The following is a 20,691-nucleotide window of genomic DNA, read 5'->3' on the forward strand; positions in this document are numbered from 1 at the left end:
AATAATAGGCCTAATAAAATATATATATATATATATTGGCTATATATATAAAATTACTTTTTTTACAGAACTGCTTTTGAAATTACGATTGGCCTCATACGATTGGTACAGATGCAAAGTCGTTCTGTTGGATACTATTGTTCCTTAGTGTAAAATGGAAATGCATGGTAATTTTATTTTATAAATATAAGCAAAAAACTGTATGGTGTACCAGAGTTTTAGAGCTACACAAATCTCTCTGCATTAATAAATATAAAATTTACAATAGACCATGTTTGTTCGGGATTTGAACCCGTGTCATCTTGATGATCGAACCGTAAGTTCTACCACTCGGCTATGAATTTTCTCACTGAGAAATGCCCAAACGTTTGTTTGTCATGAGCGAGAAAACGTTTTGTCGTTAGCCTGTGAGTGTAGGCCTACTTTAGCCTACATGAATAAAAGTAGACCTTTTACAGTTTTAAAAGATGATATCTTATCTGTATGACCAACAATTACGCAGTAAGTTCTTTTAGCTGTTATGAGAAAAATAAATTCAAATGAACGCGCCGCCGCGTTTGTCAAACTCTAATTCAACATGCCAGAATAAAGCCAGATTTTAGAATAATGCATAGCCACTCGGCGTGGTGTGCCAAAATACCCTAATTATAAACTTCAATATTTCATTCAAAACCATCTCAAAACGCTTTGTGACATTTTAAAAAGCCGTGAATGTATTAAGGCCACTGGAACCCGGATCGTAACTGCAACGCGCTGCATGTCTCAATACAGGAGCAGAAGCGCTGGTTCAGATTGTATTGTTTGTTGTTTAAACGTGCATGTTGCATATTTAAAAATATTTGTTTAAAAATAAATGTTTGTTGTAGGCTTATTTGCAAATTACCATAACTTGTAGAATTTCATCCTTACTGTTAATTGACATTAGCCCCACTTACGTTTTGATAAATGTCCCTTTGCGCCACCTGGCGGTCATTTCGCGAACGACTTTGAAATGCGACTGGTTTATTTTTATTGTATTGGTCTACTTTAAAAAATAATACTTTATAAGACATTTATGGAAAAAGACTATTTTCTTTTCAAGATTCTGTAGAATGGCCCATATAGCATTTGACTAGAATTTGTTTCCAGGTATGACTAAAAATGTGCTTTTGGCTTTCATTTATATTTTGATTGTTTGTATATATATATATATATATATATATATATATATATATATATATATATGTGTGTGTGTGTATATATATATATATATATATATATTTAGGCTATATATATACAAGAAAGAATGCAATGACAATATATATATATATATATATATTGTCCTTGCATTATTTCTTGTGTGACACCCCTGAATGAAAGGCTCATTATTATGTAGGGTCACTGTCTGAGAACCACTTAATATTCATGATAGGGGTTGGGCCGTTCCGCCCATCTGCATATTGCCTTGGCAAACAAAAAAATGTTTTTCACAATTTAAAACAATCTATTGGTTTATGTGAATGATTAGGAAGGATGATTTTCAGATCATTTTGAAGCCAGAACTCGAAGCGTCAACATCCATTTGTCAAAAGTCTTGTGGACACATATTTAGTATTTGTTTTGTGGTCTTATTTCAGCAGCTTTCATTTTAATTTTTTTCAATAACCACGCATAAACAATATTCTCTTAAAAATACAAACAATGTACATACAAGTTGCTCACAGATTATGGTAGCCCTGTTTGTGCTATATAGAGTGAATTTACACCTTTGCCATTAACATGTTTATAAATAACTGAAAAAAGCACAAATGTAAGGGCATCACAGAACATCCAAATGGCCCCAAAAACACCTCAGACCCCAGAGGGTTAAGGTCCCGGCAAGGCAGAACAGGAACATTCCGATAGCCTCCTCCACGCTGGTTTGTTGTTGTTGTATGTGGCGCCGCCGCCGCCGTGCTTGCGTCACTCCCTTACCCCTCCTACCAGTTCCTATGGCCACTTGGCCAGTGCGAACGCAAACAGCAAAACCGAGTTTGGGGGAGAGTAGTTCTTAGAACTGTTTAGAAGTGGACAGTTCCTATAACTAAGTTCCTGTAACTACTTGGTCGGAAAGCGGCTATAAACGCGCACATCGACCCGATTACTTTATTTATCATTCACGTAAACACCTTGTTCGAATTCATCAATCGTATTGATTTAATTCCGATTGTGTCCATGTAAACGTAGCTATTGACAGTCATTCATATGGATTAGTTTTACAATCTCTGTATGAACTTTTTAAAGCCTCAAAGTGGTAGTTGCGTAGCTGTCAATGGAGGGAAAGAAATCTCTCAAATTTCATTAAAAATATCTTCATTTGTGTTCCAAAGATGAACATAGTCTTACTGGTTTGGAACGACATGAGGTTGAGTAATTAAGGACCGAATTTTCATTTTTGGGTCAACTATCCCTTTAAGACTAATGCACAGATCAAATTTACACATCGCATTTTTCTTTCTTAATGGTTTACGTTCACTTAAGACATAAGCAACTGTGTTTACTTGAATTCTCGCCAAGACAAATTTTGATACATAATACATAAGCCAAGGAACTCAATTTGCGATCACGCGCTGTCTTAGAGGGGGCTTTCTGTGCACATGCTTTGACTGTGCAGAAAGCCGCCTGTCATCTAGAGAGCATCGAATTCAGTTCTCTTGCTCGGTTTATAGTGGTTTTTAATAACTTGGGATGAACAGGGTTTCACCTGTTCATCCATTTTTCATTCTTAACTCGTCAGTAACTGTAAGCAGTTCTGCGCTGCATGGATACATTTACATACTGCAACATAAACAATATAACAAAAACTTGTTGCCACATTCTCCAGGATATAGCCCTATTCATCCATGCCTCCCTTGATGTGCCCTCGCGTGCCCCACACTTTGAAAATCCCTGGGTTGGTGTTTTATTTTTATGATCTTCAGATCATTCAATTTTTTGTTTTGGGAAGATGCATAGGTGTGTATAATGCATCTATGAAGTATAATAAGGGTGACCAGATTTCTCATGGTGGAATACGGGACAGAATGGACACGCTCCCCTTCCCATACCCCCTGGTGTGTGTCATTCAGCAAGAAACCACATGGAGTTATTTTTTCACAACTAACTTTGCATAACAAACTCTTTTTTTTAAGATCCTTGTTAAATGTACACATACGCTTCTTTGACATCGCATCTGACTTGATCTTGTCTTCCACCTTCACTTACTGCAAGTTAATCAATAACGGATTGTGAATGTAAGTTAATTTTGTTCACCAAAATATAATATGACGAGATATGCTACATCTTTGATTAGGCTATTCTCGTGTGACAGAAGACTACTTACTACTCACTTTTATGATCACCTAGCAAAGAAAATTTAGGAAAGAAGAAATACGGGACAAAACATGTTTTTTCGTTATAAGTCGGGACATTAAAAATAGAGCTGAAATACAGGACTGTCCCAAGGAAAACGGGACGTCTGATCATCCTAAGTTTAATGGACATTCACACTAAGACCCTGTAACAAATGAGAAACATTCAATGTCATGTTCTAGGGGTTGTGTTCTAAATAAATAATAAATATATATTTTTAAAATGTATATATAATTTACCAGTGACAGAAATAACTTTTCCGTTAAGGTCTTACATTTGCCCCCTTACATTTATTTTTATTTTATTAGGGCAAATGTTTAACCTCATTAAATATATCCATCATCTTTTATGTCAGATATTTATAACCATCATAGAGTGGAAGTTTATCATTTACGACTGTGTTCACAAGGATACTCAGCAATACGGGCATTTTTGACAATTTTGCATGTGTGTGTCCATTCAAGCACAAAAAGTTGAGAAAGAGAACTGAATTCGATGTTCTGAATTAAGTTCTCTTTTGCGTCTTGCGCTTGAATGCTTTAAACTCGATTGAGTGTTTAAACTGTCACGACTTAAATGATATGCAACTGAAACATATGTCTGTGTTTCTCTTAGGTGGACGCTCAGCTGCAGGTGGTTCGGAAGCTAGAGGAGAAAGAGCGCCTCCTGCAGGGCACCATCAGCGCTGCGGAGAGGGAGCTGGGTCTACGCACACAGGCTTTAGAGATGAACAAACGCAAGGTACATATAAAACATAGTTGCAGATTACCTCACACAAATGCAGTTTGTCTACTTGCAACATCATAAATACTATGTGAAGAAAAGTAGGTTTTCTCTGTGGAGGCAAGGGAAGGCAGTGAGAATGAATGGGGAAAGACACTAGAGAGCTGGTCTATTGTGCTGTTCACATGATAAATCCTGCCTCTCCTTTTTATGCGCGTTCCGCATTCGCAAATCGGTTTGAATGAATAAATAATGATGTTTAACGGGAAGACTAATTAAAAAGTAAGTAAACAACTCACCCTCTTAAATATCACCTTTGTTACAACACATTCAAACATGATCTGAGAGTTTTTTTAAGCAAGCAGTCAGTTTGGTGAAATTAAAGGTAGATTTCCGTGTCTGTGACCATCATGACATATACAGTGTTCACTGAGCTTTGATGGAATGATTATCTGAAAATAAGTTGACTGTTAAAAAGGATAGCTGAACATCAGTTAAATATACATGAAATTTGTTACTGCATTCGTATAGTTATTATTTTGTAGCAAATGCAAGAAATACTTAAAGCACTAGCTTGTTGTGAAATATAATCGTAATAAATAGAACATTAATTACATTTTAATTATTGTAAAACTAGAATTGTACTGGTTGTTAATTTATTTAACCTGAAAAACCTGTCAACAATAAGTCTAACTTAAAGGGATAGTTCACACAAAAATGAAAATTCTGTCATCATTTACTCACCCTCAAATTGTTCCAAACCTGTATGAATTAATTTCTTTCTGCTGAACACAAAAGAAGATTAATTGAAGAATATGGGTAACCAAACAGTTGATGGACCCTTTTGCCTTCCATAGTATTTTTCGTTCCATACTATGGAAGTCAATGGTCATTCTTCATAATAACTTGTTTTGTGTTCAGCAGAAGAAACTCTTACAGGTTAGGAACAACTTGAGGGAGAGTAAATGACAGAATTTAAATTTTTGGGTGAACTATCCCTTTAACATGAATTTACATTAGAAAACGTCCATGAATTGTGTGTGTTTCAGGCGCAGGAGTCAGTGCTGCTGTCGGAGGAGGTGCGCACTCAGCTGGAGGGGGTGCAGCAGAGGTTGAGCGCGGTCAGAGAGGAGGTGGTTGAGAACAGCATTTCTCGAGAGAAAGAGTCTTTCAATGCCCGTCGTGCACAGGTGAGCAGACCGCGATGAACCGCTCTTTAGCTCAATGCCAGCTGTGCGTAATCAGAGGTTTAATGCTGTTGATCTACATACTGTTGTTCATCTGTGGTTTGAACTGAGCATTTTTTCTTTTATCTCATTAGGAGGACATTTCCAAACTGCGCAGGAAGATTGAGAAGGCCAAGAAACCGGCCGAGAACATTCGAAACGGAGATGAGATCCTGAATGAAGAAATAAACGATTACAAGGTCATTTTATGTTGTCCATTTGGATGGGGGACTAGAACTAGTTGTGTGTTCATAGCCTTTAAAGGGCACATTGCAGGTTAGAGGACCCAACGAGTCAATGTATAGAAAAATAATGTAGGAACTAGATTTTCTTTAAAATATACTTATAAATACGCTACAGACGCTTCTGGAGTCGTTTTTGTGAGGAAATTTTACTTCCGCGTCTGAAAATGGGCGTTGCGGGCGTGACGTAACGGGCGGGAGAGCGGTCGATTCAAACAACAGGAAAACAATGGATCGCAATGACATTTCGGACGCTGAGGAAATACTTACTCGTATGACGGACCACAGCCATACAATTATGAGCCTGCTATGCTGCCGACAGAGCAGGACAGGCCAGGACTAATGTCAGACAGAACGGTCAGAGACTAATTGAGTTGTGGTGTGAGAACCAGTGGAGAACAGGACAGGTGTCTTGGTGAGAGACGTGCTTATAGATACACGTTAGCTAACGATATATACACTGTGCTCACAATATTGTACAGATTATTACCATCGTATATCAGGCCAGCAGACTTTAGTATTTTTAGGGTAGATTTATACTATTAAATGTATAAAAACTATACTTGAGTATATTTCTATTGTACTAAAAACATACCCAAGTAAATTTTTAATACATATTTTTCACCTGGGTTATAACATAAACAGAAAATTAAAGATTTGAATATTTAAACAACCTGAGTAATTTTGTTTTTCAATTACAAGTTGCCTCTATTTAGGGCAGGGGTCTCAAACTCAACTTAACTGGGGGCCGCTGGAGGTAGAGTCTGGGTCAGGCTGGGCCGCATCAAGTATTCCACAAAAAATAGTATTCAAGTATTCCAAAAAAGGAGCACAACTGATCCAATCTTCAAGAGCTGTCCTTCTGACAGTTGAAGTTCATTTTCCTTATACACAAAATCTTTGTGATACTTCATTTTACAAACATTCTTTTTCTTTTCCTTATAAAACAAATTTGTGATACTTATATTTGCTTATGTCCTTTTTATTTTCTTTATACAACACATTAATGATATTGAATGTTTTTTTTGGAAGGCACATTTCCTTTTATTATACTTAGAAAAACGATTATTGCTTTTGAAATACAAATATTTGCAGTCATGTCTGCCCGTCTTATGGGCCTGTTCACATATCGCGTCTTTTGCGCGCTCAAGTTCGTTATTTCAAATGTAGGTGCGCGGTATGCGCGCTCATAATGGAAGCGACGCGGTCGTGGTGCGACGCGCTCGTTTTTTCCAAGCGCGTGCGCGCCGCATCGAGATACGAACATCTCAACTTTTCAGAATGCCGCAAGCGCACCGTAGCTTAGCAACGCCAGACGCCTACGGAGCGCAACCGCCCTAGCGCTTTGGAAAAAGGAGAACGCGGCGCGCCTAGCGTTTTCTACGCGTTTTTGGGCGCTAAATGTGAATTCAGCCTTATTTAATTATTTCTACACATGTATAGTGTCTCAGGCAAATTACTGACTTTGCACAAATCAAAGCAAACCTTCTTATCAACACATACAAGCTCAAAATGATTATTCTCACATTGTTTTAGAGCAGGGGTCTCCAACACGTCGCTCGCGAGCTACCAGTAGCTCGTGGCATGTTCACATATCGCGCTCACATATTTTGCTTGCTCAAGTTCGTTATTTCAAATGTAGGCACGCGCCAAGCGCGCTCATAAGCGACGCGCTCATTTTTTCCAGGCGCAGTAAGTTTGTACTTCGCGGTTGTCTATGATAACTATTGACAACAAACCCACCGTAAGCTGTCATGAGACTATCTATGGTAGCCCATAAGGGATAAAAAATATATATATATTTTTAAAACGCGGCACACGCAACGACGGGCCGCACTAACATTAAACTTTAATGTCAAGTAGGGGGCCACAAAATATCGCGGGCCGCGAGTTTGAGACCACTGATTTAGGGCATGACTACCTATATCACACTATTTCATGCCATTGGTGCAGTATTAGACGATCAATATTCTTGCTTCGGCATCCCATGTTGAACTCCATCATATCACCGGGATGATAATCCTCCGATCTGAAGTGAACGCTACACACGACCGCGTTTCTCGAAGCCGATGCGGAAGAGAAATCCCGTCTCTTCACCTGCACACACCGCACCAGGCACGAAAGATATACAGCACCGCCTCTTTACTTGTTATGGAAACCCGTGGACTCGATCTCCTGAGGAGTTTTTGCAACCTCCACAAACAATAATTTACCATGACGATGATAAATTAAAATACAAAAACTACCGAAAACACACTGACTCACGGCCGCTCTCACTGAATACCATTACCATTAACTTTTCATATGGTATTTTCATACAAGGTTATACACTACCGTTCAAAAGTTTGGGGTCGGTACGATTTTAAATACTTTTAAAAGAATTCTCTTCTGCTAACCATGGCTGCGCTTATTTGATTAAAAATACAACAAAAATCAGTTATAGTATTAAATATTATTCCAGTGTAAATCAGCTGTTTTCTGTGTGAATATATAGTAAAGTGTAATTTATTCCTGTGATCAAAGCTGAATTTTCAGCATCACCAGTGTCAGTGTCTTCAGTGTCAAATGATCCTTCACAAATCAGTATAATATGAGGATTTGATGCTCAAGAAACATTTATTATTATTATCAATGTTGAAACAGTTGTTGGTCTGTCAGTTGTACATTTTTTTTTTTTTTTTTTTAGGATTCTTTGATGAATAGGAAGTTCAAAAGAACAGCATTTGTTTGAAATAGAATCTTTTGTAACATTATAAATGTCTTTACTGTCACTTTCGATCAAATTAAGTATTGATTTCTTTCCTCCAAAAAAAAAAAAATTCTCACTGACCCCAAACTTTTGAACGGTAGTGTATATTAATTTAGATTTTTTTTTTACCTGCAATATGCTCTTTAAGGATCTGTTTTTTTTTCTTTCTGTTTTGCAGGCAAGATTGACGTGTCCATGCTGCAATTCACGTGTAAAGGACGCCGTTTTGACAAAGTGCTTCCACGTTTTCTGTTTCGAGTGCGTGAAGACGCGCTACGACACCCGTCAGAGAAAGTGCCCGAAGTGCAATGCTGCATTTGGTGCCAATGATTTCCATCGCATCTACATTGGATGAGACTTATGATGGACGGTGTCTGCCTCCGTTTTGGTCCAGTTCCTCAACATTGTTCTCCGGGTGGAGCTTGTCCTGTAATGTTGTCGAAACATCAACAGTTTTACATTCCATTTGAAATTGCTTTTTTCAGAAAAACTACCAACATGTTCAGTTGCATCGGTTTAGCAGAACTAACCTGGTCACATTCCACAGGTCTGTCTTGGCAAACATTTTTCACTCATAAAAGCTGCTGCTGCTTGCTTTCAGGAGTGTCCTTAATGTTTGTTGACTTCCTTTGAGTTAATACTGCCTCAACCAGATCTCCCATTCCACCTCAACTTTACCTTTACTACCCAGAGCCAATGTGAACCCATCAACCTGAGAGAGTTTACAGACCTGTGATTGAAAACAAGCTGCCTTGTCGACTGGACAGTAGTTCGTTTGCGTTCACTTTGCTGAACATTTGTATTGCATTTTTGTACTGTCTGTTATGACTGCTTATAGTGATGGTTGTGCAACTGCTTCATTGAAATCCATTAAAATATTGAAATGTATTGACGATGTCTTTATGCTTTCTTTTTAAAGTTATGGTAACACTTTATTTTGAGGGGAAGTAGTTACACGTTATTACATCTACTTACTATAGTAATAACAGTAAATTATGCATAATTACATTTAACTAACACTAAACCAAACCCTAACTCTATATTAAGTACATGTAGTTAATATTATTTAGTACAATGTAACTATCACCTTAAAATAAAGTGTAACCAATATGTAATATTTCTGATACTAAAAAAACTTTTATAGTATGTTTACTTTATGCAATGGTAATAGTTTATGAATCAACTCATTGGGAAGTTTCTTTCCTCGTTATTTTTAAATTGAGAATGGTTTAGTATATTAATAAGTTTATGAGAAAGTGTATGGTTACACTTTATTTTAAGGTGCCCTTGCAGTGTAATTATACAACTGAGTAGGGTTTGGTGTTCAGGGTTAGTTGCTTATAATTATGCATAATTTACTGTTATAACTAGCAAGTACATGTAACAAGGACACTAAAAGTTTTTTTTTTTTTAATGTTAAGAAACAATATATTGACATGGGCTACATACAAAGGCCTAATAGTTGTTAGTGTAATTATATGCTATTGAATATATTTATATAATATATATAAACATGAACATGCACAGCAGGAATGTAGGACATTAGCAACTCATTGTCAGTTTGTAACCTGGTATAATTTATGCACATTTTATATGCTCATTTTTCTATTTTCATATTTGGTTCTCCATAATTCTGTATTTCTTGAAAAAGCACATGTCCCAGCGTGCAGATCTTCACGCACCTCGGGCGCTACTGTAAATCTCATAATAAACACCTCGCGAACGTTACTGTCGCGTCGCGTCGTTCGCTTGAAGTGCCAACACTGTTTCTCTCTGCATGGCACAGGAATGCAGGAGGCGGAGGCAGGCATAACCGTATTAACATGTCTGTACTCCAACAATAGTGTTCAAACTTTACCCTACCGTGCACGACGAACTCTTCAAACACCTTCAACATTTGAAGAGATCCTCAAATGCTGGATTCATTTCAGATATTCGCTCAATAAAACGCTTCGTTCTCGTAAGAAAATAGACTTTTGCGCGTTTAAAAACCCTCGTTTTTGTATTAGACAGTTTAAAAATTCAGTTGAAACTTATTTAATCTATGTCTTAACGCTTTGTTGTTCGATACCATATACAGTCATCTAGACGCTATTTTTAAGTACCCTTGGCAAGCGCGCGTGCCCGCGGACTTCTTGAAGCAACTGAATCTGCTCAGCCATGAAATATAGTTTTGTTAGAAGGAACTACCAGTAGATTTTTTTATTCATAGACTTTTTCCAAGTACATTCAAAACAACAACACTGGACAAAACTATCGAGCTATTGTGCAAATCGTTTTTTGTTTGTTTGTTTCTTTTCTCAACTATCAGAAGTCGCGTGCTCATCCTGCAAAAGGATGTCTGTTCACAACGTTGCCTCGAAAAGTTCGGAAAAGCTGCTGTACTTTGGGTTTTTGGTTCTGGTTCGTTCAGTCTTATGTCATGGGTTTGAGTTCAATCCAGGCTCTTATGATTTTGGGTCTGTGATACTGGAGCCTCTGGAGGCGTTGAGAAGATACGTGGAGTCCATTGTTGGCACCCATGTGATTGAGATTTGTATTGAGGTAAAACGTCTTTTTTTTTTTGGTTATTTGTGAGATGATGTAATTAGGCTATTTATTCTATGGTAAAATATATATAATTTAACCGTTCAAAATATTGCATAGTGGTGCGTGCTCTTACATTGACTGTTTCATTGAACTTTCTCCTGAAAATAGACACAAATTATGACGTTTTCCTGGATATTGAGAAAATTTGAAATATTTTAATTCATACTGAAATCTGCTGTCTGAGCAAACTTTAGAGGAGACACATGATACAGTTTTTTTGTTGTTTTTTTTGCCTAAGGAGAAACACCTGAGAAGCATGAGACTCTAGCCGGTGAAACAATTGCGATTCTGAATAGATCTCTTTTGTGATGGTTTACAAAAAAAAAATTAAACATTTATATGGAATGTTTAATAACGTCTTCCCATCTAAAAGGGAATGTTCTCAGAACTTTTGCTAACGTTCTGGCAAAGTTCTCTCAAAATCATTTACAAACGTTCTTCCAGTAACGTTAATAAAATATTCGTAAAGTTATCTGATCTTTAATAATGTTCTCAGAATGTTAGCACAAAAACATAATTTATATAGTTCATGGAAGGTTAAAAAACATTAAAAAGTTTTCCATAATGTTGGCAAACGGAATGTTTCCTTAGTGTCCACATAACCAAGAAAAAAAACATTTTTAGAATGTTTTAAACATTCAGAGAACGTTCAGAAATAACGTTTTCAAAACATATCATGAACATTAGCAAAACGTTCTTGGAACATATTTTTGTAAGCTGGGTTTCTGAATTCTGGTTACCTTGTTGTAACTGGACCTTCACTAATGAATGCTTAAACACGGGTTTCTTCCTACTTTTATCCCTCTCTCATGTCGTCCCTCTACTTGTTAATCCTTCTTTAACCCCCTCCTCTCCTCCACTCATCCTTTGGCCTAATTTCCTCTGCTTGTGTCCCCCCTCACCCACCTCTCTTTGACCCAGAATGCTGTGTTGTACCTTGACTCAGTGTTTGGCCCAGAGAACATCTATTCTGTTGCTATGGTAAGAACAAGTAAAAGTGTCAGAGCTCGTGTCCCACGGACTGCTTTGTTCACTTGCTTTGACACGTGCACTGCTCATCCTTGTGTTACTGTGTGTGTGTGTGTGTGTGTGAAAGTGACAACTGCTACTGAGAAGAAAAAATGCCAGAACAGGTGCGCCCAGGCTCACGCCCAGAATGACAAACAATACTTCTTTCCTTAGTGATTATTTTCCCATTAACTCCCTTCATGAAGTCATACACACACACACTCTCTCTCTGTGTGTATACATTTGTTTGTGTTCGTCCTTCACCAAATGAGGTGACCTTATGCCAGAGAGGAGTGTATTTGATCACAAGTAATGTACCGGTATGTGTGATAGCTGCGCATGTGTGTGAGTGATTGAGTTAAGCGGGTGCCCAGCTGTCACTCTGGCAGCTTTACACACACACACACACACACACACACACACACACACACACACACACACACACACACACACACACACACACACACACACACACACACACACACACACACACACACACACACACACACACACACACACACACACAGAGCTCTCTTAGTATTGTGGTGTGTTCTCGTACAAATACTATTAAAGATTAGCCCTCCTCCTTCTAGTCCAGTCATTTTAAGCCAAAATGGGGGTCAACCTTGAACAAATTGCAACAGAAGCAAACTCAACTGATTTTGTATCCTCAATATGTCCTGAGTAAGGGGAAAAAAAGCCCTGATGAATCCCATTAGGGGAAAGTTTAGAAAAAGACCCAAATATATCCCATTCATACGCCTATTCATTATTTTTCTCACGTGAAAAGGGTAAAATTTTTAACCTTTAGATATCACCATGAAAATTACTGAGTTGATTACTTACATCAAGACAAACAAAAAATGTATTACAAGTTTTTTGCAATTGTTTGTTAACATGGACAAATGGTGCATAATCTAATTACATATGTGCTAATTTGCATAAATACCCAAACAGATCTAAACATTGGGTAGCAGGTGAAAATGTCTTGTAGAATTTTGTTGACATATAACAGTAAACTATTTAATATTAAAGTCTGAATGGAACCCATTTAGGCTACCCATGAACATTAATGCAGGAAGAAGTACTTAAGAAACCAGGCTTTATTAATTATTATGGCAGAGATGGGGTTTGGGGCTGGGTCAGTGGGACTGTTTCTGGGGGATGAGTCTGAGGGAAGAACAGGAGACATGGGTAAGGAGAATGCAGAAGACAAAAGGTAGGTGAAATAAAAAGTGTCTGGATCAAAAAATCTAAATTACGTACACAATGCACTCAATGCCCAAACCCCATCTTTGCAATAATAATTAATAAAGGTTGGTTTCTAAAGTACTTCTTCCTGTATTAATGATCATGGGTAGCCTAAATGGGTTCCATTCAGACCTTAACATTAAGTCTTTTACTGTTATATGTCAACAAGATTCAAAAAAACATTTTCACCTGCTACCCAATGTTTAGATCTGTTTGGGTAATTATGCAAATTAGCACATATGTAATTAGATTATGCACCGTTTGTCCATGTTAACAAAGAATTTCAAAAAACTTGTAATACATTTTTTGTTTGTCTTGATGTAAGTAATCAACTCAGTGATTTTCATGATGATATCTAAAGGTTAAAATTTGTACCCTTTTCACGTGAGAAAAAGAATGAATAGGCGTATGAATGGGATATATTTGGGTCTTTTTCTAAACTTTCCCCTAATGGGATTCTTCAGGGCTTTTTTTTTCCTTACTCAGGACATATTGAGGATACAAAATCAGTTGAGTTTGCTTCTGTTGCAATTTGTTCAACCTTTTTTCATAAAATGACTGGACTATTAGCCTTTCAAGCTAGATTCCAAACCTGCTAGTTTGCTTTCTTTGTTTGATCTCAGTCAGCTGATGGGTTATCTTATCACCACTTAAAATAATGTTTTGGGTTCAGTACAAGTGAAGCTTGTAAAAACAAGCAAAAATCATGGTTTATGCACTTACAGTGGAAAATAACGTTCTGGAAGCTTTAAACTCTCATATATCCAATCACTTTGATTCCTCCTTACAATAATGTGTTATTTGAGCCGTAACGTTGTCTAAAGGCTGGAATACACTACTCAACTTTTCTCAGATTTCCCCCTATTTACAGTCTGAAGGAGTTAATGCTAGAATTAGAAACTAAAAATCAAAGTCAGTCTTCAGATTTGTTCTCAACCCAGATTTGACATTGAACATTATGTGACAATCAACACAATATCACATTTGTATGGATGCTTGTTTCCACCACTGAATAAATAATAAAAAAAGGTACTCTGAGTTTATATCTCGCAATTCTGACTTTATAACTCGCAAAAAGTCCGAATTGTGAGATAAAAAGTTGCAATTATCTTTTACAGTTTTATTCCGTGGGTGTGGCGGAAACAAGCTTCAACACATTTGTTTAGACAAAAATGCCCTCATAATCAAACATTAAACCTGACTAATATTACCATGAAATGCATATGCGTAAATTTGTAAATGCAAAAGCAACAGTGGAACTATGATTTACCGGCCTAACATTAACACTGAGCCAAATACTGTATTCTGACATGACACTCATATTTGTTTGTCCAGATAATACATCAAAAGTGCAATTCGTACATTCAATGACTTAAAACACAACTCATTCGCACTTTATATTATGCATCTTTAACTACTACGTACTTACACCCCAAAAAAAATTACTACAATGTACTTATTATGTTGATGTTGTATTGTTATTGTTATATGGGTAAGGTAGGCTCAGGTTTAGTGTTATGGGTAGGACTAAGGGTGGGTTAAAAGGGAAGGGTCAACAGTGTAATCATAGATGTAATTACAGTAATTAATTACAGCTGTAATTCCATGCAACTTTTTTAAATACAAGTACAATGTAAAAACATGTTTGTTCACAATAAGTGCAATGTATGAAATGACTATTTTAGATAGTAGTTAGACACTTAATATAAAGTGGGACCCACATCTCTTTTACGACATGCACATTTTGAAGTAAATTTTATTTAGTTATCTTGAATTTTAAAGAATACAATTCTTGAAAAGAACTCTTATTAGTTTGGCATAATATTTTAGAAAAAATATTAGAGAACCAGTTATGTTAAAAATTTCACAGCCTGCATACACTATAAATATTCGTATTTGCAGTGTTTTCCTTGCGGTACTGTACCTCTACCGTTCTAGATGAATGAACGATGCAACGTTTTGCCTCATAGACATACATTGTTAAGGGCATTAATAAAATCATGATTTTGTTTGTTTTTAAAGTTAAAAATATTCTTTGTAATCAAAAGTATGTCACACATGCTGTCTGTAGAATTTCTATTGAACCCAAAACATTCCTTTAACTGAATCACATGTGCATTGTGTCAGAGTGTTAGTTAATGATCAACATGTAGACCGCCCTCAGTGCTCACTACCTAGACACGTGCTGGAATCTAACCGCTATTCTTTTCCTTAATGTTTTATTCAGTTTGTGGAAATGTTGCTGAAGTTTGTTGCTGAAGGAGCCGCCAGTGGGCTGAACGTCATTGCTGTGTATGTGTCTGAGATACTCAGAGCTACAGGAGTGAACGGTGAGTAAAGGTCATCTCGCAGAGTCTATGTAACTTGAATACGCATAACATCAAAGATAAATGTAATTCAGTGTGTAATCATCATTATAATATAAGCCACATGAAGTGTTTCTACTATCTGGCAAGCTTGAGCTGTTGAAAACTAACAGAGAACGTATGTTAGGCTATCGTAATCCTGATATAAATGACTGTCACTTTGTATCTGTGGAATGACAGATAAGTTAAGCATATCGTTGTTGTGTAAACGTACCCTAAGTGCAATGTAGTGTTGTCAAAAATATAGATTTTTCGTTATATTGATTCTGAAACGCTTCCAATAACTTTCTGCAGAATAGATAGCCTCAGCTGCTCTTTCTTGCTCTCATCTCTTACACACAAACCCTCACTCACTTGTTTCAGTTGCTCAGGTTGAATATTGTTGGTGTTACAGGGTTTAAATTTCGGAGTGGGATTGCGCATTTTTCGCATGATTTTACTCATTCCTGCAGATTTTGTGCTCACACCCAAAAGTATGCGCACATAAAGCTGCCTCTCAGTACTAAATTGAGTTATTTTTTCGCTGCCTATTATGCTTAAACAGTTAAATACACACACAACAATGTCAAAATGCCGGTCTTGGTGAGTATTCAAGTAAACACAGTCAGTCGTTTTAAAGGTGCAGTGTGTATTTTTTAGCGGCATCTAGCGGTTCGGTTGCGAGTTGCACTAATGGCTCAGCCCACTGCTCACCCCTCCCTTTCGAAGAAGCTACGGTGGCTAAAACGGGACAAACATATCGTCGTCTGAGACAGCAGAGAATAGCCAGAGTAAACCAAGTTTCTGTACCACAGTCCATTATTATAAACCACATCATGGATAAAGTTTACAAAGCCATAGTCAGGTGAGGATCAAGGGTCTTACCGTATTTTCCGCACTATAAGGCGCACTTAAAAGCCTTTAATTTTCTCAAAAAACGACAGTGCGCCTTATAATCCGGAGCGCCTTATATATGGATGGTGAACACACGTTCACCAAGACGGGGAGAGCGCCGGGCGACTTACGCCACTATCTGCCAATGGATCGTGGATGCCTGGGGTGATATAACTGTGATCCGAGCTTTCGCGAAGGCAGGAATAATCTCTTTATTCAGCCAGCTCACATACCCGTATTTACTTCCTGTTTTCGGCCGAAGTCCACAGTAGTTGATTGTCGAGTTCGCGCGCGCGATCAAACCTCCTCCGTGTGTTCAACATCTGATTCGGATGAACTATCCATTTGAGCTGATATTCTCAGAACAGCACACAGCACCGTCATCGGCTCACAGCTGACAGTCTGAGTCTCCACTGTTGCTTAGTTACCAATGATCGCGCGGGCGCGCACTCGACAATCGCCTACTGTGGACTTCGACCGAAAACAGGAAGAAAATACGGGTATGTGAGCTGGCTGAATAAACATCATTTTTATTCATATCTTTCACATTTACTGCAGTCAGATTCACCGTGTTCACTCACATGGCTGTGCACTTGTAATGACACATTAAGGTTGTTAAGAGGCTAAAAACAGGTTTAAAACTTTTCCCGTTTAAGTCAACAGGGTGCAAATTTTAAAAAGAGGATAACACGGTGTAGGCAACACCGGTTTTTGTCGTTGTTATCTGTACTGACAGCACTCCAAATTTACAAAAAATGAGCTCAATGTTAAAATTGACCTGAGTTTTCCTTTAACGTTTGAACAACGTTACCATGGGAGTGAACAGAGTTGTCAGAACGCTTAATAAAGTTTGACTTTATCTGACTGTTTTGTTGACATTTGTTGACATCTAGTGGATGCATAACGCAAACCCAGTCAAACGTTTAACTGCAGTATCTTATGCGCCTTATAATCCGGTGCGCCCTATATATGAAAAATGTTCTAAAATAGGTCATTCATTGAAGGTGCGCCTTATAATCCGGTGCGCTGTATAATGCGGAAAATACGGTAATATATAATATAGTAATAGTAATCAGCTGATTGTCTCACGAACGTAACCAGCACATTTCTCCCCACATAGCAAACCCATAATACAGCGAGGGAGAAGAACCACATGAAACTATCCAACTATATATTCTAACAGGGTAGTAAAAGTTTAGCTGGCTAATATGAGCTGTTACTGTGGCTGAGCTGGTTAAAGCGTAAAGCCTTGTTTATACTCGACGCGTCTGCATGAGCGCAAATGTCCCCTAGACACCATTTACTACACACAAATTAATAAATAATAATAATGAATAAAAATATAGTTTTTTTTCTCTGGTTTTGAAAACTCTTCGCGATCGACTTAAAATGCTTCCAAGATCGACTTGTCGACTGCGATCGACGGGTTGGTGACTCCTGTAACGTTACTGTTTTCCGGTCAATAGTACTAATCAGCTGATTGTCAAAGCGATAACACAGCGAGGGAGAAGAACTAAGTTACATGAAACAATCCAACTACATATTTTACACCACTGACAAGGGAAAAGTCACAACTCACGGTGTCTTTGGCTAGCTTCTAGCTTTCTGCGGCTTCTCTTTCAAGGTAGTGACGAAACGCGCTCTGTAGCGCTGTGTGTGTTCGCTGTCGGCTACGGTAGAAACATGACGTCACAATATGTCGACCTTCATAGAAGGGGGTGCCCGCGGTTATGTGAATATAAATGTCTAATTCTAAGGTAATAAAAACATAACGGTTCATTGAGTGAGGTCTTTATACACCACTGAACACATAGTTATGGATCTTATATTGCATTTCTGTCAATAGATCCTCAGAAATATTACACATTGCACCTTTAAGTGAATGCAAACAGTTGAGAAAGAAAACGCATGTGTAACAGTATAATGGATCAGTACGTCAGGTCTTAAAGTGACGGGAGCCTAATATACCTGCTGCCAAATTATGAGATAATACAAAAAATATGTATATGGCAGTTTTTCCCCATGGCATCAATGCCAAAATTGTGGCTAGTGAAACTTTGTAAAAACCACTAAAACTTGCAAAAGTATAAGAATAGTAAATTCCACACCACAACGATAACGACACAGAGAAACGATATCGTTGGAATCACTCTCAGATCAATTCTTTTTTCCAGTTGATGATTGATAAACACATTTAGAGCCAATCAGAATCCAGAATTCAAGCATTTAAAATGGCAGTGCAGTTATTTATAACACTGCAGTTATATTGTGCATTGGTGATGACGCTAATATAGTTATTGTTATAGTTAAACTTTGGCATGTAAGGGGCTGTAAGAACGTCCTTTACGGTCGCTGTGATTTTTCCAAGACATGTTCCTGGGTCAACATGGCCCAGTTTCACAGACAAGGCTTAAATTAAGCCAAGATTTGGCCTTAGTTCAGTTAGGACATTTAAGTAGCCTTTAAACATGCCTTATAAAAAAAACATTACTGGTGTGCATTTTGAGACTAAACAATGGCACGGATATATTTTAAGATACATCAGTACAAGTTGCTTTTAAACCTTGTTTGTGAACCATCTTGCTGCTTTTTTTCATTGTCTCATACATGAGTGCCTTGTTTTTAAGGTTAAAAGAAGTCTTTAAAAGCGTGTCGAGGCTCTGCATTGTTTTCTATTCATCAGCGCTGTGGGCTCTGTAGTTGCATACTATGGTCTTCTTCACATAATATTATATTAATATACTTCACATTTTTAAAAGAAAAAAACAGCACCTTACTCATCCCACACTAGTTTGTGCTATAAATATAGATACGTCTTATTTGAGGAGAGCAAAGCACCAACCACAACATCAACCAAACAGCAACCACTCCAAATAGCTTAGAATGTAAATGTCTAAAAGTTTGGGAATCCCTGCTGTATCAAATGGGATACTGGGGAAAAAATAGCAACTTACGCAATAATAAAGACAATTCTGACTAGATGGTGCTGAGAAATCACACTAATTTTCTTTATAAAATGCAACATCTAATTAACATCTGTTCTTTTTTTTTCTTCCTCTGTGCGTGTGTATTATTCAAAGAGACAATATCTATCCCTCATTTCACCTCCGAGGGAGTGTCTGCTGTGACCAAGTGTGCTGTGCTGGCTCTGATTGGTTACTGGCTGCTGTCCTTCCTGCTGCGGGTCACTGTGGCGCTTGTGCGGAGAGTGTTCTGGCTGATTAAAGCGGTTGTAGTGCTGTGGCTGTTTGTGCGGATCGTCGGTGACCCCGTCACCCCCCCTGAGGTCACCACAATGAGACTCACCCTGCTAGTGCTAGTCTGTGCTGTGTTTGGAGTCGCTACGAGCAGCGGAGGAGGAGGGAGTCTGGAAACCCGAATCAGCAGTCTGGAGGGTCGAGTCAAAGGCATGGAAAAGAAGAAAAGAGAGTGATGAGCAGATCAAAACAAGTATACGGATACGGACTCACGATAACAGAAGGATGAGGACTCAGGGATGACATTCTGAGTGTTTCATGTAACTTTCAAGCAGCCTTAGGAGTATTTATGTCTGATTTATCCTGCTTTGAATATATTGCATAATTCACTGGACCAGAAAAGGAATTGCTTTATTTTCTCTGTAAAGCAAGAAGACAAAACTCCACCAGAAAGCTCTGTGAATTTCATGTGGTATAATTAAAGCTATCCTTGAATGTTGCCTGTTGCTTTATGACTGTCATTGCATGAACATATTAATGTTCAGTTCAACTGTACAACAACAGTAACAATACGAAATCAACACAATGAAGACACTGATTAGGGAAACACATAGATCTATGCTGGCAATGTCTGACTGGACTATAGCCTACATTTGAATGTACTCTGGCCTTTTTTGACACAATATGGATAAAATGTATTAGATATATATTTGCATATAACTATCATGACTGAATAAATCTGGATAATTTGCCTATGGCTGTGTGTTGGCTATGGTCGACTTATTCCCACTACTATATGCAAACGTTTTTATACAGCAGCCTCAAAAAATATTTGAATGCATACACCATGCTTAAAATTGATTAATTTCATTGAATATACACTGTAAATAAGTTTCTGCTTTAGATTTTTACGTACAATCAACTTGGATGTTTGTCATTTCAACTTAGATTAACCTGACTTAAAAAATGAGTTGAATCTTACATAAAAAAGTTGAAAATTGCTTATTTTGATGAGCAATGTTAAAGCAATGTAAAAACACATGTTTGCATAACTTATTGGTCATATAATTGTTTAAAGTGTATAAATGGACAAATGCT

The 20,691-nt window shown here is 37.6% G+C and overlaps 2 protein-coding genes across 3 annotated transcripts in view; both read left to right on the top strand.

The window, feature by feature from the left end:
• The window catches only part of rnf20 (ring finger protein 20, E3 ubiquitin protein ligase), a 31,166-nt gene extending 21,965 nt beyond the window's left edge, over nucleotides 1-9,201 (top strand). For both annotated transcript variants that reach the window (XM_056237642.1, XM_056237643.1), the window contains exons 19-22: nucleotides 3,985-4,110; nucleotides 5,142-5,282; nucleotides 5,414-5,518; nucleotides 8,488-9,201. In XM_056237642.1, coding sequence (XP_056093617.1) covers nucleotides 3,985-4,110; nucleotides 5,142-5,282; nucleotides 5,414-5,518; nucleotides 8,488-8,664 — 549 coding nt within the window. In that variant the 3' untranslated portion in view covers nucleotides 8,665-9,201. The remainder of the gene's footprint in view (nucleotides 1-3,984; nucleotides 4,111-5,141; nucleotides 5,283-5,413; nucleotides 5,519-8,487) is intronic.
• A 1,404-nt stretch (nucleotides 9,202-10,605) lies between these two features.
• Nucleotides 10,606-20,350, top strand: si:dkey-74k8.3 (uncharacterized). The gene is made up of 4 exons (XM_056237650.1): nucleotides 10,606-10,853; nucleotides 11,820-11,879; nucleotides 15,385-15,487; nucleotides 19,477-20,350. The coding sequence occupies exons 1-4, from the start codon at nucleotides 10,647-10,649 to the stop codon at nucleotides 19,827-19,829; spliced, it is 723 nt and encodes a 240-aa protein (XP_056093625.1). The 5' UTR covers nucleotides 10,606-10,646; the 3' UTR covers nucleotides 19,830-20,350.
• The last annotated feature ends 341 nt before the right edge of the window (nucleotides 20,351-20,691 follow it).

The sequence above is a fragment of the Rhinichthys klamathensis genome, unplaced genomic scaffold, assembly GCF_029890125.1.
Source record: "Rhinichthys klamathensis goyatoka isolate OS25496 unplaced genomic scaffold, OSU_Roscu_1.1 h1tg000491l_1, whole genome shotgun sequence".
Classification (NCBI taxonomy): domain Eukaryota; kingdom Metazoa; phylum Chordata; class Actinopteri; order Cypriniformes; family Leuciscidae; genus Rhinichthys; species Rhinichthys klamathensis.